This window comes from Oryza glaberrima, chromosome 3 (genome assembly GCF_000147395.1).
Source record: "Oryza glaberrima chromosome 3, OglaRS2, whole genome shotgun sequence".
Taxonomy (NCBI): Eukaryota; Viridiplantae; Streptophyta; class Magnoliopsida; order Poales; family Poaceae; genus Oryza; species Oryza glaberrima.
Genome location: NC_068328.1, coordinates 31237865 through 31251432, shown reverse-complemented (window position 1 = coordinate 31251432; position 13568 = coordinate 31237865). Strand labels below are relative to the sequence as shown.

Genomic DNA, 13568 nt, shown 5'->3' with positions numbered 1-13568 from the left:
CATAAAAATTGTGGTATCCTTCTCTCCAAGAAAGGAGAGAATATAGTCCGCGTTAAACTCACTAACATCCCTATGCAACACGAGATATAGCAAACACCTTTTGTTGAAAAAAAGAACAAGTTGCATTGTATACCACCAAAAGGTTATTTGTATGTCCATTTTACACATCTTTGCCAATCGATCGGACCTCATATAAAGGCAGATGAAGTTTGAACCTTATCAGTCGTCCATATTCCCTAATAAACCAAAATGGTTCATTAGAGAATAAAAATTAATTTATAGGTAAAACGTTTTTGTTCGTAGTGATTTAAAAGCCAACGCTAAAAAAAATTATGTCAAAAATATCTTGAAAAATTAAATTTACAATTAAGTTAGAAAAATTCAAATTTTGATTTTTCCTTTGGGTTATTAGACCAACCAATGGGACTCTTAGAAGTGCACGGACCCTCTGTCTGGAAAAATATGATGTAAATGGTGATGAAAGAGTATAATAACATTGACAGAACATGGATTTATCTGTCAAAGAAATTAATCTGAACTCGTTAGGCAATACAAATTCCGATGTGCAGTTTCTTTCTCCTTTTTCCAATTTCTTTTTCAGAATTTTTTTCCCTCATCCTCTAATAAAATAAATTAGACCAGATTTTTTTTAACAGTGTAGACCTCGATTTTTCAATAATTTTTTATTTTCTATGCCAATGCACCCGGCCGGATTGCACTGGATATTTGCCCAACTGATGCTACTTCTTCACTCTGCTTCCACCCTGTTTCTGTGGTCATAATCAATATATTATCTTCAAAAGACACCGCAATAAAGCACTCCAACCATGCGTCCTAATCACTCTCAACACTTGGTTCATCATCTTATCTAAAGCACACCATTTTTTATCCTGCAATTTTTGGTGGCATCCGAGTTGACCCCCCTCTGCACTGTTCTAGGAATCACCATTTCACCAGCGACGACCACTCTTTAATTCGCGGATAAGAAACGCAGCAGTGCCAACACAAAAACGACATGTGTGATCGATCGATCGAAATTCCACAGCTACAGTTTGCTAGAGCCTCCTTTTTCTGAAGAAGCTCTAGTGACCAAACACTTAACCAAACCTGCAGCTGCCCAAGAACCAAAAGCAAACTTTCGCATAAAGCCAGGATTCAGATGGATATATGAACATATGCATATGGTAAGCGTACACATGGGGTGTTCTTCTCGGACAGGCAGGAAAAAAAAAATTGCTTTGGACCAGGCTCTAAAGCTGCGGTTTCTACATGTAATGTTCGGATAGGTAGGCCACGGCGAGGCTTTTTGCTTGATTAGAACCATCACGGCAAAGCAAAGATTTGGGAGACGATTGCATACACAGCGATCTCACCTTTAGTTTTTAAGGTTTTGTTTTTTTTTTTCTTCTCTCTCTCTCTCTCTTCACCTTTGCTAGCTGCAGCTGCTTTAGCTGCTGTTTTAGCTTGGCTTTCTCTCAGCCTGTCACCGATCGATCAGTAGCCGATCAGTCGATCGAGTGATAAGGCCACAGCGTGGTGGTGCTCGTAGAAAGGCGAGCTGATGAGTGTGAGGTAGCTTAGCTTAGCTAAGCTTATAGCTGATGCGGCTAAGCGAAGCGTATCACGGCAATGGATCGCGGCGGCGACGTGTGGCGGCGCCCGTGTCAACCTCATCGCGTCGCCACCGGCCGCCGCTCGCCGGGGAAGACGATGAGAGGCACTGAACAAGTGTGATTTTCGCACTGCCTGATGCTAGTCGTTCAGAAAAAAAGAAAATGTACAGATATCCAAAAAGGACGGATTAGTGGAGTGTAAAGTAAACCGGAGTATCGGAGTGCTACGTACGGGCCGGGGAAGATAAGTCCTGTTCACCTTTTCTTTTTTTGCTAATCGAGTTCACTTGGAGTAGTGTGTGATTTGGTGATAAGGCAATGCCTTTTTTTCCCAGCTTTAACATATAAGCTTCCGGAGCCATCGTTTGGCTTATTCGTGGAATAAGCGAAACGGTATATTTGCAAACGAAAAATAATTTCTGAATAAAACATTTATATACGTGTTGTTAGCGACTTACAAGTAAAGGTTGAAAAATAAATTTTAATGAAAAAACCTTAAAATCAGCTTTAAATTTAAAGTTAAAAATTTAAATTTTGGCTGATAAGTATAAGGGAAAGGACGAGTCCTTTCGTCGGTGAGAGTACTGTGCCGGGGTGTGTCCATCTGGGTGTTTCTGGTTTTTGAGAGGGAAAATTCAGGCCTGAAAATATCTCAAAACGGATGGCCTAGAGCCCTGGAGTGTACTGGACTGAAGCCTGGGCCATGGGGAAAATGGTCCATTTGCTTTGTTTGCCTTGCCCGTGTCCCCCAGCTGAAAAGAGGTGAAAAACACGGTGAAAACTTGGCCCATCTGCTACAAATTGGGGCCTGGCTTTATGTGCAAACCTTTGCTTCTGGTATTCGCCTGTCCTTCTTCGCTTCCCTTGTGCAAGTAGTTGTGGCCTCTTTTCCTGCAACCGCAAAGAAAGAACCTGTCGCCTTTTCTGAATGTTTTTCGTGTGCCCGCGTATGGCACTGTACACACCGAGTGGTAAAAAGCAGACAGAGGTTGGCATTTCACACTGTTGGGATCTTGTATGATGTTAAACCACCAGCACGGTTTTAGGAGGGTGTTTTTTCAGTTTGAAGCTACGACTGATAAGCTATTAGGAAAATGAACGAGGAACCCAAATAGTTTAGTAAAACTTTTATATTGTTGTTAGTAGCGGTTCGAAAGCTAATGCTGGAAAATATGTTATGACGAGAAAAGAAAACAACTCTAAAATTAATTTTTAAAATTAAAATTATGGTTGTAGGCTTGTAGCTGATAAGCTAGTGGACGATGAGAGGAGTTTCTGACTGCCAAGATATCAGATATGAACTGCCAGGAAATCCATTGCACAACAGAGCACTGCAATAGAAGTATAGAACGCTGGAAGTGCGCAAACGGTTAATGAAGAAACATTGCTAGTAAAGAGAGCATACGAGCAAGCAGAAAGCAATAAACATGTGCCGTTTCGTTGCAAAATTGCTGAAGTATCTTAAAAAAGAAATTGCTGAAGGTAGCAGAGACAGACAATACAAGTTATTCACGTCTTCAGAGAACAACTGTTACCAGAAGTTTGCATCTCTAGCCAATTGGACATTTGGACTTCTCTGTGACAAACTGGTTTTGTAATGTGGTCCGGCAATAGCTTAGTTTAGCCCTATGAAATGCACAATTTGTACATGATAAACATGGTGCAGATGACATCGTTGGGCAAGTCTTCTTGAAGACTTGAACCTCATATTGCGGCCATTCCAATTACTAAAGTGTAAAACTGGATATGTCAGATTTTGCAGAGAAAACAAGAAAAGGCATTTGTATGACTTTGGTAAGACAAACACACAAACACTGAAAATTGTATAAAGCGGCCTCCGCCAACCACAAATCCACAATGGATAATGAAAAGTTACTTTCCTCCTCTTTCTGACCTTTCAGTCCATATGTCCAAAAGGAATTAAAAGGAACTGAATCTACCACGGTGTCAAAAACCACTTGAGAATTATTACTGCCAGCTGAACCTAATACCAGGATGCATCACATGGGGATAGGATGAACTAAGCTCTGGTATACTAGTCTTATCTTTTGGACCAAGAACAAAGAATAAAAGTCGCTACAGAGCACTGATTGTGGGATCTCATCAATAGATAATATACACTAGGTATGACATGCTAAAATTTTTATGATACTCAAGATGGATAGCAAATTGCTAATTCTTTACTCAGGACTAGTCTAAACTGGTTCAGAACAATAAACCGAAACTTTAGATACTTGATACTTCACATGAGAAAGTTGAGTTCAGCTGGACAATACAAGGCTAAAAAAGATGCTGCAACATAACAAACAATTTGGTGGAAGTAGAATTTTGGTAACAAGAACGAAATACATAACTACGCAAATTGGTGGAGCAACCGGATCACCAGAAAGCTTAGTAATGGGCATAATCAATCTTAAACTGATAAAAATTGCCTGATGATATCAGCGATGTAACAATGACACTAGTTCATTCAAAATGCAAATCACATCTCCTTTATCAATAAATCCCGTGTATACATTTCCCCAAGGGCACAACAAATCAGCAATCCCGGCACAGCAATTTTGAATAACAATCTAAACACATGACACTATAAAAGTTCCCGTGTATACACTTCCCCAAGGGCACAACAAATCAACAATCCCGGCACAGCAGTTTTGAATAACAATCTCAAACACAACACGAAATCATTTACGTCATTTCAGCTCTTCTTTTCTAGATGAATTTACAGTTTCAGTATAAATTTTCCTACAAGTCATGTACCAACAATGCAATCCAAATACACCCGTGTTGATCTTGAACACATCATCAAGCTGTTACCAGGAGCCGAGTGCCATTCAAAACATGCAAACAAAGTGTAATGCATATTGTGGCGATAACCATAGACTTATCAGTCATGTACTGCATTGCGCGCAGTCCGCTATCCATCACTGTGTTGCCACCCTTCTTCGCCCCAGCGTGCATTTTCCACAGTGCGAACTCAAGGAACGACCTCACTGTCTCAAATGTAACTCTACCAGTAACATCAAGCATAAACTTCCTGTTGCTTGGAACTGCCAATGTGCTCGACACTGTCTCGACCCACCCTTCCCCAGCACCATTGCTGCCACTGCCAACCGATTTATAATTGGCATTGGACATAACATGGTGAGTGGTCTTCACCATAGTCTCCACTGCCCCGTTGCATACCGAAACAAGCAATTCTTTAACCTTAGCATCATGGCTTGCATTGGTAAGGCCTTGGAATAGCTGATCATAGGTATTGATGTGGATTGTCTTGTCAACAAACACCCCCACGGCTGTGCTCACGAACACCTCAACCCAATTACTAATCGCCTTCTGGCCCTTTCCAGTGGCAATCAAGTTGACCCACTTCATCGGCGAGGAGGTCTCCCCGGGAGTCGATGGGGCGGAGTAGATAGCAGCTACGAGATGGCGGGCGAAGCTCCCGGCGATGGCAGCCGCAAGGCGCTCCCCGGACTCCGAGAAGAGCCTGTCGACGAGGCGATCGGAGAGGGCCACGCCACCGCCGGAGCCGGGCCCGGAGTCGGATCCGACTCCGCGGAGTATCCCGGCGGTGATGGCCTCCGAGATCGCGGCGACGGTCGCGGAGACCTCGGGGGACGCGGCGAGCTTGGCCAGCTGCGTGACGCTGCGGGGGAGCTCGTCCGAGCCGGAGCGGACGAAGTCGGAGAGGTCGGAGGCCACCAGGGCCGCCGCGTCGGCGGAGGCCGCGGCGGCGTCGAGGAAGGCCGCGACCGCGCCGGCCAGCCGCGCGAGGCGGCGGCGGCGGGCCGCCACGGCCGGGTGGTGGTAGATCTTGTACGCCCCGAACGCCGCCGCCGCCCCGCCCGCCGCGAGGAGGATCCAGCGCCGGCGGCGGTGGGAGAAGGCCACGAGGCGGCTGTCCATGGCGGCGGCGGCTCGCCGGAGCTAGGGTTTCGGATTGGTTCGTGTGGTGCGGTGCGCGTACCGTGCCGGTCTCCCTCTCTCTGTTTTTTTTTCTTTTTTTTTGGCCCTTTTTTTTCCCTTCGCGTGTTTTTCGTGGGGACTCCGGCGAGCGACCGGCGGATAATGGCGATGGGGAATTGTGGGGCCTACACGGAGTTGGTTGAGTTTGTGGTCCGCACGAAGAAATCTCGCGTAATCCGAACGGGATTTGTAGCCCACGTGAGGCCTATATTAAAACAGGCCGGAACTGGATCATAGCCCACGTGCGTACCAAATTAAGATGGGCTGATTGTAGCATACGTGCGGTCTGTGTTTAGTAGGCCCGGAAAGGTATAGTCGGCTACGTGCGGCCTATCCTAAGATGGGCCGGAAGTTGAATGCAGCCCATGTTTGTTGGGTCTAAACGGTGTTGTAGGCTGTAGCACACATGTTTATTGGGTCTGAACCGTCGATTGTACCATACTTAGTTCACTTTCAATCCCTTATCTTGACATCGAGTTTTAATCACATCCCTGAATCGCAATACTAGATACGTGTTCCTCGACTTGCAAAACCAAAGCACCTTAGGGTCCTTAGGTCCTAAAACAGTATTGTGTTCGGTTTTCGCTGACATGAAGAATCTATTATATTATTAAAGAAATAGAAAAAAGAGCCTCCACGTTCGCTCTCATGTCCTAGAAATTCTCACATTAATCGGAGAAAAAGAAAAGGCATAGTCTATATAGAAATACAATTTAGAAATAGTTGAAATTCGTAATTAAAAAATAAGGAATATTAGAAGAGGAGACTAGAGTCCATATAGAAATACAATTTAGAAATAGTTGAAATTCGGAATTAAAAAAAAGGAATACTAGAAGTAGAGTATATAGTCCATATAGAAATACAATTAGGAAATAACTGAAATTTGAAATTAAAAATAAGGGATATTAGAAGTAGAGTATAGAGTCCATATATAAATACAATTAGGAAATAATAGAAATTTAAAATTAAAAATAAGGAATATTAGAAGTAGATTATAAATTCCATATAGAAATACAATTAAGAAAAAAATTCGAAATTAAAAAATAAGGAATATTGGAAGTAGAGTATAGAGTCCATATTGGAATTTAAAACTAACTAAAATTTGGAATAAACATAATAAAATTAAAAGTAGAGTTTAGAGTCCGTATAAAAATATAATTTACAAATAACTAAAATTCAAAATTAAGAAAAACATGGGAATAAGAGTTTAAAGTCAATATAGGAATACAATTTAGAAGTAACTGAAATTCGAAATTAAAAATTAAAGAATATTGAAAGATGAGTAGAGCCCACGTTGAAATACAATTAGAAATAATAAAAATTCAAAAATAAAAATAAATAATATTGGAAGAAGAGCATAGAGTCTATATAGAAATACAATTTACAGAAAATTCGGAATTAAAAAAATATATTAAAAGACGAGTCTAGAGTCCATATAGGAATATATATAATTTACAAATAACTAAAATTTGATATTAAAAATAATTAATAACTAACACGTATATAAAATATAATATGAATATTGCACATTAGTAGTTTTGTAAAGTTATTGCAAAATTTAAAATTATATTGTCATTTTAATATATTTGAATAATATAATGAGAAAACATATATGCTATTATATGAGAGAAAATATAATGATGCTAGCCGCGCAATTTGTGCGGGTCACCATGCTAGTTGACTATGATTAGGTTAGCTGAGTCAGTGTGGGGTCTATGTGGGACCCACATGTCAGAGACCTAGTCTTATTACTCCTCTCTCCCTCTCTCCCTCTCTCCCCTGTCTTGCCCCATCTCTCTATCTCTCTCAACTTGTAGGGCGACGTGGAGGTGTAGGGCAATGTTGCAAATACCGAGGCTGCGGATTCGGTGCGGGGATTAGTTAATTTGTCACGTTAGTCAAAACCGGATACTATATTGCCCCTATACTACTCCTGGATCTCAGATACACCAGTTTACAAGTTGAGAGACACATCAGTTCGAATGATTTTAAGGAGGACCTAAAGTGAACCTATTCCTAGCATACTTGAGGACTACATTTAGTGGGCTAGACGCGATTAAAACATATGTGGCGGTCCAATTAGGGCGCCTTTGGAATGGAGAGTTGTTTTATAAACTAGAAATGCGAGCGCGGCGCCACACCGCGCACGCTAACACTTGCGTAGGTAGAAGTGTACGTAATCAAGGTCAGTTAGACCTTACGCTATGATATATTATATGTATATTAATTTGATTGAACAACACAGTATGATATGGGGCTTTTTTGTTTAACAGAAATTGGGAAAGATTTTTTTTTATGAAGTAAGGGCAGGTGAAAATGGGGCAGTTTGAAAAAGCAAATGGTAACATGTGATGTAAGGACAACAGAGATTGGTCAAAAAAGCAGAGTTTAGTTGTAAATGGGTTTGATAACGAGAACCAATAGGTCTATTATGCAGAACGTATATTAAATAAAATTGCAACGAGTAATTAATATTTGTCTAATGGTTTGTGCATTTATCCATGATGCTAATACTAATAGAGACAAACTTAGAGCCAACCTAAGGTTCAGCTCAGCCTGTGAAGAGTACAATTCACCAGCCTATGTACGTGTTGAAAAGTTATTTTATCGGTGGGCTATTAGTTCTGGGCTTTATGCTTAAGTTAACTTTGCCTTTCCGGGTTTAGATACGTATGTCAATGAGTGGAGATGATATAATGAAGAGGAAGGTGCGTTTCGTGTGGAATTAGCCGAGTAGATATCTAAAATTCTTCACTAAACAGTTGCAAGGGCAGGTAGCATGTCTGTAAAACAGAGAATGCAACACTTGGCGAGCATGCAAATTGTTTACATGGATTAAAAAAACGCACAGTTAAAATGGTAAGTGTACAGGTTGCAAGTAAACAGAGTCGGCTTATACGGATGCATTTTATTTGTTCATAGTATAAGTTGTTTATCATATAATCAACAACATACTTATTAATGCCTAATTTGCTTGCATAAAAAGAGGATTTGATGCAGAAAATATGCTTCCTTAGCTGGGAGATGAGTCTTCTTGTAAACTTTGACACTCTCCACCGGCTTCTGTGGCCCACCAAGATTATATAAATAGTGAATAGTGTACTGTTACCGTGATAATTCATGCTACATGTATGACGTGTGTCTCATGAAACATGGAGAGGCCCGGTACGTGTCAGTGAATTGTTTACGACCCTATAGCCTCGTTGCAGTTGCTTATATATATATGACCGTGTTTAGTTCCAAAATATTACTACTGCTACTACTATTGAAGTAGTATCAATAGCTAAAGCAGTAGTGAACTCTGTAGCGTTCTATATCCATATAGACGACGACTACTACTGCTACTACTATCGAAGTAGTATCAATGTATCGCCTCCGGAAAAAAGAGGGTTGCTGCCATTTCTTTGGTTTCTTCTCCCCCTGATCCCCTCCTCCGGAGAATCTTCTGATTTAGTATAACAAGTTAATTACAAGGCAATGAAATAGAGTTAATTCCCTGTTAGCAATATCTTACCCGAGGCGACAATTCACCTGGTAGGTAAAATAGGGACTAAAGATCAATCAAATAGAAGTCTTGTTTAAGCTTTTAAACAACCTTTAATAAGGCCAGTCCCTTAAAAACGGAAATGAAACAGACATGTGAAACAATGAGGATGCAAAGGAGCCATTTCAATAAAGGTACACCAATGAGCTCCTTCCACTTCAACAAAGCAAAAAAAAAAAAGGAATCTTTCAGATAGCAAAGAAACAAAAAAAACTCCTTGGAGGAGGATCACAACATGAACTGGATCAGTAGTTCATCCATTTTTTTGTAGGAAGTAAACAAATTCAGCTAGAGCATACAACATAGTTCTGAATTTTCTTACACGTCGTACTATATTATCCCCAAATTTAAGCATAGTAAGCACGTACTAAACACATCTATACAGTAGGTAGGCTCGGGTTAAAGATGTACCAGTGGATAGCAAACATTCTATATATGCTACAGAGCTCGCCTATGTCACTCTTTCATCCTCTTCTTGTCAAACATTTGTAGGCTAAAAAATAAACAAAAAAAAACACTGCATTATTGTTATGTCTAATATAGACGAATCTTTGGATCACCTCTAGATCGAACAATTATTTAGGCACACCATGGATAACAATCATTTAGGCAGAACTCATAGAAGTTTTTTAAAAAATGTAACTCTTCAAATTTTGTATATCATGTTAAGTGCCTCTTGAGAAAAATAAAAGATGAGCCTAAATACCTGCAGTGAAAGTAAATAGGACTGCATTGTTTTGCATTACTATCAGATGCATGATAATACGTTATGTATATGTGTCTTAGTTTGGCCATGTGACCTAAATGATCCTCGTTTAGCCTATCTTCTAAAAATAAGCAAATCTTATACCCTACAGTTTTGTAAGTAGTGGAATTAGAGTACATCGCAATATAGTCATATAGTTTACTTCAGCATCTAATTAATGGATGGCTTAATCTGGCACATACTCTGGTAAGTACAGTATACTTCCTTGATTATATAAAGGTTGTTCCATTATGCAAGAAAGGAAGCAAAACAAATAAATACATAGACTTGCAATTCCTAAATATAGTTGAAGCAGAGTATGCACAACCAAGGCAAACAATTGAACACTACTATTGCTATTGCTCCATTGTCAACAAATTTGTCCAGAACATTTCACAGCCAGACACACAAAAGGCAAACCAGTTTGATAGTATATCCCTGCATGCTTTTGCTCACCTTCTGTTTTGGGAACCAGACCTTGATCTTCTGCTTGGGCTCGATGTTGGCGAGGATGGATAACTCGCAGAGTAACTGCTGGCGGCGAGAGAATCTGGGCTTGGGGCACTCGGCGTACACCCGCTCCAGCGCCTCCACCTGACCCGGCGTGTACTGCACGTACTTGCCGGAGTCCATCCCGGCCTTGTCGTACCCGCCGCCGTCACTGCCGCTGCCGCTCCGCATCGGGCATCGCCACCGCTGCCGCCATCCTCCTCTCCGGCCACCACCACCACCAAAGTTTCCCCCTTCGCCACCTTCAACACAACAACAACCTGAGAGATTTCGAGCAAAAGTGAAATCATCCGGAGAGGATGAGGAGAAAAAATAACCTGACATGTGAGAGGGGGAAACGAAAGAAAGAAAGAAGAAAGAGAAGGAAGGGAGAAATCGATAGATGGTTGTGCGATTGCAAGCTTGCTTCCTCCTCTCCTCTCCTCTCCGTCAGGGGATGCGTCGACCTCGGCGGCGACGGTCATGGTGTTCCACGTAGAGAGGAGAGGTCGAGAGTTGAGAGGGGAACGGTTGGGAAGCTGCGGAGGAGAGGACGGAGAGGCAACGCGGCGACGGGGGAAGACGTACGGCAGTCCTGCGCAGGCGGCCGGTCCGACGCCGCCATGAGGGAAGGGCATCGGCGGCAGACGCGCAGCCGGCTCTGCCGCCAACGTAGGTACCCTCGCCACTGCCGCCACAAGGGAAGGGAGGGGGCACGACGGCGGATCCGCCGGCGTCGGGCGTCGGATCTGCCCTCCCCCCGCCACCACCGCCGCCGCCGGCCTAAGTGGAGGGAGAACAAGGAGGGAAGGAGAACCGGTGGCGGATTCAGCGGGCGTCCCTCCACCCGCCGCCGCCGTCACCACAAGTGGATGGAGAAGGAGGAGGGGAGCACCGGCGGCAGCTCGGGCGGGTGCCGCCTCCTCCCTCCCCCCGTGGACGCAACCACAAGGTCGAGGAGGCCATCATGGTAGAGGAGGGCAGCACAGGAGGCATGGTGGAGGGCGGCAATGTTGTCGTCCCCTTGCTCCGTCGTCTTTGTAAACGCCGGCGCCGTCCTTGCCCCCGGCCGGGAGGAGGAGGCCGCAGAGATTGGCCGGGGATGGGGATGGCGGATTGGCCGGGAGGAGGATTGGGCAGAGAGATGTTGCGTGTTGGGGATGGGTAGGCAGCAGAGAAAGAGGAGGGATTGGATTAGGATCTGTTTTTTTAGAATGCCCTCGTACTTTTTGGGATTACAGCTCTGTCCCTAAAATCCGAATTTTCTCTTCTTCACATTGTATTTCATATAAAGGTAAGCCTTTTTTCGTAAAAATTAGAATAAGGATGAATCTCCAGGAGGACTGCTTCGTTGTTTCCTAGAGGATTGAGAGTTTTTTTGAAAAAACGCATAGAGCATACGTGCCCTGCATGCACGGCATAAACATCCAACACCCGGTTGATGGTACCGGACACAAGGCAAAGCTTAGTAATCTTTGAACAGTACACTAACCGAAAACTGCTTATTAGCAGTCAAGCTAATCTGCATGAGGAGCCCAAAACAGTAAAAGACAACGTCTAAATTAAACAAGGAGCCTAAAAATAATTAAAAAAAAGGAGAAAAACGGTGGGGTTAGGGGAGTTATTGATTGATGATTTCAAATGATTTAAATCATATGGAAAATTTCCTTGCTAGGTTATTTGGAATATAGGATTGAACATAGGAAAATTCATTTGGATTGCAATCCTATACTCCAATTCCATAGGGAATTTTGAATAGGAGCTCCAAACTTTTTTTTCTTCGAGAAGTCCAATGCTCTGTCTCTCTTCTCTCTCTAAAACCTATAAAAATCCTATGTTATTCTCCTTATCAGCTATCCAAACACTTTTGTAAATTTCTGTCTTTTCTATGTCTGCCGGATTTATTTGACATCTCACTTCTACAAATTTTCCTATTTACGTATTTCTAAAATCCACCCCCTATGTTTCAAATGAGCCATTGGGCAGCCGACGTTTGGCTCATATTTAGATGTTGCCGTTGACTAATGATGAAGCCGAACTAGTGTACTTTGACTAATGATAGGTGCATTCCAGAATGAAGTCCACTGCTCCACTGTGCTACATAAATTTAGCTACAGTTTGGCCGTTAATTTTCTACAATTTGGCACTTAATTGGATTAGGCGTACTCAATTGGCAAGCTGTAGTCCTGCTTTCAATTCAGACGTGGCCATACCAAGCTGGTGGCGCTGTTTTTTGTTTAACGAACTGGTGTATGCTTACGTGGGGGATTTGGATAGATGAGTGCGTAACGTGACAGATGAATTATTAAACCATACGCTAAAAGGAAAAAAAAACTAAATTAAGCTAACTTTTGCGTGACATATAGCAATTCCGAAAATACTATTCAGTTTCTTGCATTTGCCCCTGTTTTGCAGCAGCAAAAATAGCAATTACGACTCACGAATTCTTAACAAAAATCATATTTACAAACGCAAAATCCCAAAGTTTGAATGGCTACTAGACCTCCAGAGAAGACCATTAATGGCGATGAACACCGTCGCGAGCACGACCGGCGGGCAGCAGCTCAGGCCAAGGCCGCCACCTTCCTGTGACAGTGAGCGATCCTCCCGCCGACGCCGCCGACGCAGCTCTGGCTCCTGGGGAAGTGCATCACGCCGGCGCCGCCGAACTCCTCGCACGGCGCGTCCTCGTCGATCCGCGCCATGGAGATCCCCGACGCCATGCTCTGGCTCCTGGCCACGGCCCGCGCCTCCCGCTCCTGCTCCGCGGCGCGCCTCTGCGACGCCGCGCGGATCAGCTCCCGGAGGTCGTCGTCGGCGCCGCCGCCGAACCGCGAGTCCGACCCGAAGCTGTTGCTCCTCATCGAGGCGGCGGCGGAGGACGGCACGAACACCGGGTAGCCGAACGCGGCGTCCGCCGGCACGCAGCGCGCGCACCCCGTCATCCCCCGCACGTACATGTCCCGCGCCCTCCCCAGCGCCCTCGCCGGCGCCCTCCACAGCCAGCTCAGCCTGCTCCTCCCCCTGCTCATGGTGGTGTTTGGGTTGGGTTGGGTTGAAGACGATGGAATTTGGTTGGAGACGTGGAGCTCTAACCGGTGAAGGGTAGGGCTGCCTCTTATACAATGGCCTTGTTTATGGTTGGGGAAAAAAATTTGGATTTTGTAGTTACATCGGATATCGGATATACGGATACACATTTAAAATA

The 13568-nt window shown here is 43.5% G+C and overlaps 3 protein-coding genes across 4 annotated transcripts; all 3 read right to left on the bottom strand.

Annotated features, from left to right (window-relative positions):
• Positions 1 to 4054: 4054 nt before the first annotated feature.
• Positions 4055 to 5666, bottom strand: LOC127765438 (protein PHLOEM PROTEIN 2-LIKE A10). The gene has a single exon (XM_052290344.1). The coding sequence runs from the start codon at positions 5520 to 5522 to the stop codon at positions 4419 to 4421; it is 1104 nt and encodes a 367-aa protein (XP_052146304.1). The 5' UTR covers positions 5523 to 5666; the 3' UTR covers positions 4055 to 4418.
• Positions 5667 to 10076: 4410 nt separating this feature from the next.
• LOC127767748 (homeobox-leucine zipper protein HOX9-like) lies at positions 10077 to 12562 on the bottom strand. Of its 2 annotated transcripts, none has more exons than XM_052293185.1 (2): positions 10949 to 12562; positions 10077 to 10623 (listed from the first exon to the last, which is right to left on the bottom strand). In XM_052293185.1, exons 1-2 carry the CDS (start codon positions 10983 to 10985, stop codon positions 10265 to 10267), a joined length of 396 nt encoding a protein of 131 aa, XP_052149145.1. In that variant the 5' UTR covers positions 10986 to 12562; the 3' UTR covers positions 10077 to 10264. The 2 variants fall into 2 exon arrangements, with proteins under 2 accessions (XP_052149145.1, XP_052149146.1); XM_052293186.1 differs by having other exon boundaries at positions 10699 to 10961.
• Positions 12563 to 12678: 116 nt separating this feature from the next.
• LOC127767747 (uncharacterized) lies at positions 12679 to 13435 on the bottom strand. Its single transcript, XM_052293183.1, has one exon. It carries the CDS (start codon positions 13390 to 13392, stop codon positions 12925 to 12927), a length of 468 nt encoding a protein of 155 aa, XP_052149143.1. The 5' UTR covers positions 13393 to 13435; the 3' UTR covers positions 12679 to 12924.
• Positions 13436 to 13568: the final 133 nt, after the last annotated feature.